The following is a 7,703-nucleotide window of genomic DNA, read 5'->3' as shown; positions in this document are numbered from 1 at the left end:
TTTAAAACAAGCAGACCAAAGACTGAAGAGTCTAAGTTGAGAAAGTTCAAGGAACTTACATTCATATAACTGTTTCTTTCTTAAAAGATTTGAAGAAAAAAGGTCTTGAAGATGTACAGTGCTGAGGCAGGTTTTTAAATTGTCCTCTGATTTGAAGTTTCAGTCCTCTTTCTGTTTCTGTGGTACAGTCAGTCTCAGGTAAACTGGGACAAAACATTATGCTGATCTGTGAGTGGATGGTGATTGACTGGTCATAGCAGAAAGTAAGTGTCCAAACACTTAAACTGATAAAAAAAGGTCTTGAACTACTTACTCCAAGTATGAAACCAGGGACCATATAAGGAAAAACTAATAATTTGGACAAAAACATGAGTCAAATAAAAAAAAATTCTTTCCACGAGAAACCAACGCCTTTAAAAATGTAAATTAAAGAAAAAAAATAAAAACATATTAATGTCAACCCTTCCTGAGAACAATCAGAAAAAAATGTATACACCCCGTTGCTTGTTCCTCAGTGTGCATTTAAGTGTGTATGTGTGTGAAGGGCAGACAGTGACAGGGCAATCAGTCCTGATTTACTTGGCTGGTTTGTCAGTATCCCTGCAGTCCGTTATAAACCTTTTGAGATGGTGCCTGTTTCAGAAGTTGCCTTATACCTGAGGAAAAATAAATGATTTATTAACTCACAAATGCACAAAAAGATACAGAAACTCCACAGTAGTCACCATATCTCTACTAAAATAGCCCATTGTCCATATTGACTAAATGTTCTCTTACCATCTTTCTGCTGGTCATCAAGCTGCTCCTTGGGGAAATCTACATCAAAGGTGACTATGAGCGACCCACGGATATTGTTGTTGTCAAAATTTGGTAAGCCCTCACCCTTCTTCCAAATACGAGCTCCTGGCTTAGTGATTTTATCTCTGACAATGTGTACCTACAAGACCACAAGATGAGTGTTACATTATAAAGTCACGGCTTTTAGTTGCACATGTGAAATGAAACATAAATATATATTCTAAAAATTAAACAAAACATGCCTTGTGACCATCTAAATGAGTGATGTCCATCTCAAAACCGACCAGAGCCTCTACCAGAGAGATGGTGATGTTTGTATAGAGGTCGTCACCTCTGCGCTCAAACACTGGATGCCTGGAGAAGAAGAGATTGACGTGTGACAAACTGGAAACAGTTCATAAAGTCTCACTCTTTGAAGACAGAGAACAAATGGAGGCACCATTTAAGTTAAATTATATTGAACATACATTAAGAGAAAAGTTAAATTCACTGTTCTAATTGCTATCATTTAATACTACTCTTACTTTAAAACTTTGATGCGGAAACGCAGATCTCCAGGCTCACCATCAATGTGAGGTTCACCTGTAATCATTCAAACAACAGATATGTCACGTGTACATTCTATAAATAATATGTTGCAGCATCTAGCTAATTCATAAAAACAAATGTTACTGTATTGAGTTATCCGTATAATTAATGATAAAATAAATTAATTTCTATACCTTCCCCAATGAAAGGGTATTCCATCTCATCTCTCACACCCTGCTCGATCTCCACCTCTAGTGTTCTCTCTTCATTCACAAGCCTGGAAACAATGACACAGTGTTCAAACAGAAAATCATAATGGTCCTCATTTATCAATCTAACGTAGAAACGTGCGCACAAATCGACAGAGTTCACGTGTGGTTCATGAAACATTCGTATGCCGCCAATCTGAGATCTCATCGTACGAAAATGATGCGGCACTAAACAATCGTTATTTGAATATCACGCCCCTAAAAACACCCTGGTTTAGAAGCCTCGCCACTGAGTTTACGACACGGAGAAACGAAACCCGGCCAAAAAGAGGAAGTAATCTCGTGAAAGAGAAATTGATCTTACTCCAAAAACACCTGTTAACCTTGTAATTGCAAACAATTAGGCTACATTAATTTATGTAATTTATATGTATATTAAAATACTGGTAAATATAAACAGCCTATTTAGTTCCCCTCACTCTACAACAAATATTTTAAATTTAATGGTATTCAGAACAGAACAAGAATGAAAAATAAGTAGCTATAAAATTATATATTAAACTTTAAAATAAAACACAAATTAGGCTATAGTGGCATTCATTATAAACAGCATACAAATGTCAAGCAAAACTGAACGGCATTGGGCTCACGAGCCTGTCTCATACCACAAGAATCCAAATGTTTCCATTTTTGCCATATTTGTAACATTTGTTTGCATAACTATTATTCATTATGTAGCCTAAACATGGCTTTATACTTCACTCATGTTCTAATATCCGTGTAAAATCCTTCACATGCACAAAAATGTTTGTTTGGGCGCTGCACGCTGATTTTACAGCAGACTTTTTTAAAAGAAACAGTGCAACTTTTATGTTTGGTTGACTGCATTTTAGTTTGATGATGAATGGTTGAAGTGTAAGGCACCGCTAGAACTAATGTTGTTTGTGTGTGCGTGAGGCGCCTGTGCGATCAGATGGATTAAATCAAATAAAGATATAAAGAAAAGAAATAAAAGGCATTAAGAGTGTCACAAAAACGAGCGCAGCCTATACTTGTTGCACAGTGTTTTTTTTTCCTTTTGTTAATCTATTAATTATATTATAGCCTATTATATATTTTGTGTGATCATATTTATTTTATTCCTTTTATAAACTTAATTTCTGTTTTTCTCCTTTCACAGAAGTGTTGCAGGTGCATGATGTGACGATTGAATCTTCATGGTCTGTGGTTTACGCTGCTATTCGCGCATATAAAGCTAAAGCCCTGTATAAAAAAATTTTTTAAAAAGACATTCTAATCTTACTGGTTAACGATGGACTAATGAGCTTCGTTTGATGGTCAGGAAAATAAAAATGAACAAAATGCTGTCATTCTACAATTCTCCACTGTATTTACTATGCTGCGCGCTAGTTCAGGTAACTCAAAAACGTGCGTACACGAGCTGAGACCAGTCATGAAATTTGATCGTAGCCACCGCTCGCGTCCATATTGATAAATTCCAAGTTTTGCGTTGAAACGACAATACGCGCAATTTTCTGTCGTACGTTCGTTTCGTAAATGAGGCCCAATATGTCCTACCGAGTCAAAGTTAGAGTGATTACTGGGCAAACTTACTTGATATTGGGGCATTCATCACAGACTACTTCTTGTGTCATCTGGAAGCGACCTGGTCCTAGCTGTGTGGTTCTCATTTCCTGTCGGCAGTTGCATTTTCTTTTGCCTGGGGCTTCTTTTGCTACAGGTTTGTTTCGCACCACCTACATGTTGAAGAAGAGAGGAAACAGAAGGACAGGAAAAAGAAAAGGAGAGTGTCCATTTCCATGTGACTATGCATGTTCACTGCCAAACAAAGCCTACAGAAGTACACAAAGAGTGTGTATACTACAGTACATCAGGAAGGAAATGGAGAGGGATCAAGAACAAAAAAAGAAGCTCACCTCTACAAAATTCCCTGAATAAACCTCTTCTAGGGTTACTTCAAGGTCCAGTATAATATCATTACCCCTTGGAATATCCCGGCCGGCTGGCTGCCTATTTCCACCGAACATAAATCCAAAGTCGCCAAAGAAACTTGAAAAAAACAAAACACAAATTTGCATATCAATGTAGTCACAGACTGTATGAATGCGCAGTGACAGTAACAACAGTTTTGTTTCAAATAGGCACGCATCTGAAATGAGAATACCAACTATGCATCAGTCATTTGCAAATTTATACTAAAACATTGCAAACATTTCAACACTACAAACATTTCAGTAGTTAACTGGTGAAGAAAACTTTTAATTAAGCTGAGGCTCATTTACCTGGAGAATATATCACCGTGTGAACTGTGATGGCCTTCTTTTAAACCCTCCTCTCCATATGCATCATACTGTTTCCTTTTCTCCTCATCTGAGAGCACCTGTGAATATCAGAATAAATCAGAAAATAGTCAACTTTTTTCCTTTTTTTCAATAGTCCTGAAAACCACCATGAACTGAGCAATGAGCAATATTTGCACCCTGAAGTTGTTTTTAGGGGCAATTTCTATTTAACATAAAAAACATAGGTGTCTAAAGCCATAATTAGATATTCTGAAATATACAAAATGTTAAATAATAGATACAAAAAGATAAATTTCTTATTTCTGACATGGTTATAGACATTGAAATTGCACAAAAGGCAACCTCCTTAAAAAATAAAATATAATAATAACAACAATAATAATAATAATAATAAATAAAATCAATTATATATTGACATTTAAACATTTATTTAAATCGAATTATTACAATTGTATGCAATATTTAAATTATTTATTTATATATGAAAGGTATACTTGTTATAACATTATAATGGAACCAACCACTAACTACTTGGTATTAAACAGAAAATCATTTATTATGTAATAAGAATTCCATTTTGCACACAGTAGTACACATTATTACAAGCTACACTAGAGGTCCACGTCAATAAATATAATGAATAACAATAAGCAGATGTTTAAACCAATCAGAGGCGGCCACACATTTCTTCCAACCAATCAAATCGCTCCATTGGTTCGTTTCTAACAGCAACGCTCACGCTGGTCAGATTCACTGTTTTGTTTATAAAAATATGATAAATCTCTAATGCAATGCTTTAGTGACACAATGCATCGCCAATTTAGATATTTGTATTAAAGTTACGCAAAATATTCGCATTAAAACTAAGTCATGTCATTCCCTAATGCACATCACTTGAATATCCAGTAAAGACAATATTTTTGTTTAACATAATGCGTGACGGTCAAAACAAAAAACATAAGGACTTGTTAAAACATAAACAATCATACCTCGTAAGCAGCTCCGAGGTCTGCAAATTTGTCTTGGGCATTTGGGTCATCTTGGTTTCTATCTGGATGAAGCTGCAATGCCAGCTTTCTGTAGGCTTTCTTAATGTCTTTAATTGATGCTGACCTACTAACCCCCAAAATGTTGTAGAAATCCCTCCTGAAAATACACATTACTTTAGAACTTTGCAATCGTACACCAGTTCATTCATTCAAACTAGTGATGAATTGATTAAGCAATTTTGACATGATGTCCAACTATTTAACATCTATACATCTTGATGAGGAAATCAGCAAGAGGACAACGGTATGAAGCTTAAGATATTTCTGAAAGAAATGTGACATTTATATAAACGTGGCAACAATGACAAGTTATCAGCCTCGTCACAGCAATTTTTGGTACTTAAAAAAAACACTGTCCTGACAACAACAACAAAAAAAAAAACATTCCTGGACTGAAATAAACGCTTTAAAGTACAACAAATAGGAGCGGTGATATCAAGTATTTTATGGCGAGCTTCACCAGCATGATGCACGGACAGCGGCGTAGACCAATCACAGTGAAACATGTGTTGAGTTTTAATACACTAAACCTAAACCCTGAAAATAACACGATATTCACTTACCCAGCCAGCGCTGTCAATATCAAATATAAAAGTAGAAAACAAACACTCGATAATTTCATTCCTCTAACAGCCATGGGTCCTTGTTTCTTTCAGAAGTCCAATAATAAAATACACCGGCTTTCTGTGATGTCTATCAAAAAAGCCTCTTCCTGCTCTGTCACAAGTCCCGCCTCATTTTAAAACGGAAGTGTTTCGAAAAGTTCAAACGAAAAATGTCAATAACCCATATTGTATTATATTATATTATATTATATTATAAAGAACTGTAGTAATGTTGATATTAAACGCAAGCGAGCGAGGCTAATAATAAAAATTAAACCACATATCACACAAGGGCTACTATTAAATACAGAACTTTATTTCTTTTTCTTTTTTTCAGTTTATACTTTCCGTTTTATTGACTTAGATTTTCACTATACTCAGCTCTGTGCAGTCTTCACGTATTTCTGCAACTTTTATTTTGTTCTCATACACGGACAGAGACCACAGCGTACTTCCGGAAAGAAATGGCATCTTTGGACAGGGTGAAAGTGTTGGTTTTGGGAGATTCTGGTAATAAATATTACCTAAATAATCTGTCGACCTTGTTTTTTTCTGTAACCTCCTCAAAGATATTGTGAATGTACATTTAAAATATAAGAGTGTTGTCTAATATTCGACTCAAGCTAGAAGTATTAGCCTGACACATTTGCTTGGATTTCTACAATATTACTATTATGTTCGTTATTATTTGAGAATATCTATCATGAGGAACCACACTTTCGATGTTGTACTTTTTCTTTTAAAAATAAATACTTTGTGAGCCTCAGTATTGCTGTTCTAATCAGTGTTATTTTGTGTCTGTTTACAGGAGTGGGGAAGTCCTCTCTTGTACATTTACTTTGCCAGAATCAAGTTTTGGGGAATCCGTCATGGACTGTGGGCTGTTCAGTGGACGTCAGGGTACAGTGACAATGTGCAGTGATTATTATTAATTTACTGTGTCATTATCATATAAACCTATGAAATAAAGTAAACTCAGTCTTGATTCTTTTCACAGGTTCATGACTACAGAGAAGGCACTCCAGAAGAGAAGACATACTACATTGAACTCTGGGACGTTGGGGGATCTGTTGGCAGTGCCAGCAGTGTTAAAAGCACCAGAGCTGTGTTTTACAATTCTGTAAATGGTTAAGTATCAGACACACCATTAAAATGTGTTCTTATATGTGTACAAATAAAAAGCATGCTGGAATATTTGTAATGACTCTTCTTTAATGCTAAATCACTTTTTTCCCTTCTAGGTATTATTTTAGTTCATGATTTGACCAATAAGAAATCCTCTCAGAATCTGTACCCCTGGTCACTGGAGGCACTGAGCAAAGTCTCATCTCCAACTGGCATCATTGTATCAAATGGGTGAGTCTTCTGGTTCTGTAAGGACGATTATATATCAGAATACAGTGAGAGAATACTTTTTGTCTATAAGGTCCTAGATATGTTCAAAGGAAATAATTCTGATGTTTTGCACTTGCAGAGATTATGACAGAGAACAGTTTGCAGAGAACTCTGTTCCTCTCCTGCTTATTGGCACCAAATTTGATCAGATCCCGGAAAACAAGAGGAATGATGTGCTGACCCGCACTGCCTTTCTATCTGAAGACTTTAATGCGGAAGAGATCAATTTGGTGTGTGCTTTTTAGTGCTGTTACAATACCCAAACTCGTATAATATTAAGCAAAAAACTCCATTTGTTGTATTAAATCTCCTTTGGGGATTTTGCACTTATGAATTCTGAGCTTTGTCCTGCTTTTCTTCTCAGGATTGTACAAATCCACGGTATCTTGCTGCTGGATCATCAAATGCTGTTAAATTGAGCCGATTCTTTGACAAGGTAGGGACTTCACTGAAACTAAAATATATGATATACCGTGTCTCTGTGCAGTGTATATGCAAGTTGTGTGTAAATTATTATTTTTTCTCTTTAGGTAATAGAGAAGAGATACTTCACAAGAGACCCTAGCCAGGTGAGAGCGTGTAATTTCTCTTTTTGTATGTGACCACATTTGTGTGCACGTTTTGTTTTGTAATAATTTTAGACAATTACTTATAAGATTCTAAATCAAACTGTAGATGTAATTCATTTATAATTTAATATAGAGTAATGCATTATTATTTTTTTGTTATTTAATAGTCAAATTTTTTTCCTCCTTAGATGCAGAGTTTCACCGACAGGAGGCGCTTTAATTTCAA

At 35.5% G+C, this 7,703-nt stretch overlaps 2 protein-coding genes across 2 annotated transcripts; one reads left to right on the top strand and one right to left on the bottom strand.

The window, feature by feature from the left end:
• Nucleotides 1-429: 429 nt before the first annotated feature.
• Nucleotides 430-5,627, bottom strand: LOC107690604 (dnaJ homolog subfamily B member 11-like). Its single transcript, XM_016488975.1, has 10 exons — nt 5,472-5,627; nt 4,849-5,005; nt 3,839-3,936; nt 3,473-3,605; nt 3,150-3,292; nt 1,521-1,603; nt 1,323-1,380; nt 1,041-1,152; nt 778-937; nt 430-656 (listed from the first exon to the last, which is right to left on the bottom strand). Exons 1-10 carry the CDS (start codon nt 5,543-5,545, stop codon nt 592-594), a joined length of 1,083 nt encoding a protein of 360 aa, XP_016344461.1. The 5' UTR covers nt 5,546-5,627; the 3' UTR covers nt 430-591.
• Nucleotides 5,628-5,956: 329 nt separating this feature from the next.
• Nucleotides 5,957-7,698, top strand: LOC107690625 (rab-like protein 3; the record flags this gene model as incomplete). Its single annotated transcript, XM_016489005.1, has 8 exons — nt 5,957-6,023; nt 6,322-6,413; nt 6,511-6,640; nt 6,755-6,869; nt 6,988-7,138; nt 7,273-7,344; nt 7,439-7,477; nt 7,666-7,698. Coding segments are annotated over exons 1-8 (678 nt in total), but the record flags the coding sequence as incomplete, so codon positions are not given.
• Nucleotides 7,699-7,703: the final 5 nt, after the last annotated feature.

This window comes from Sinocyclocheilus anshuiensis, unplaced genomic scaffold (assembly GCF_001515605.1).
Source record: "Sinocyclocheilus anshuiensis isolate Anshui unplaced genomic scaffold, SAMN03320099.WGS_v1.1 scaffold1709, whole genome shotgun sequence".
NCBI classification, from domain to species: domain Eukaryota; kingdom Metazoa; phylum Chordata; class Actinopteri; order Cypriniformes; family Cyprinidae; genus Sinocyclocheilus; species Sinocyclocheilus anshuiensis.
Note: the sequence above shows the minus strand (reverse complement) of the source record. Positions and strands in the feature narration are given on the sequence as shown.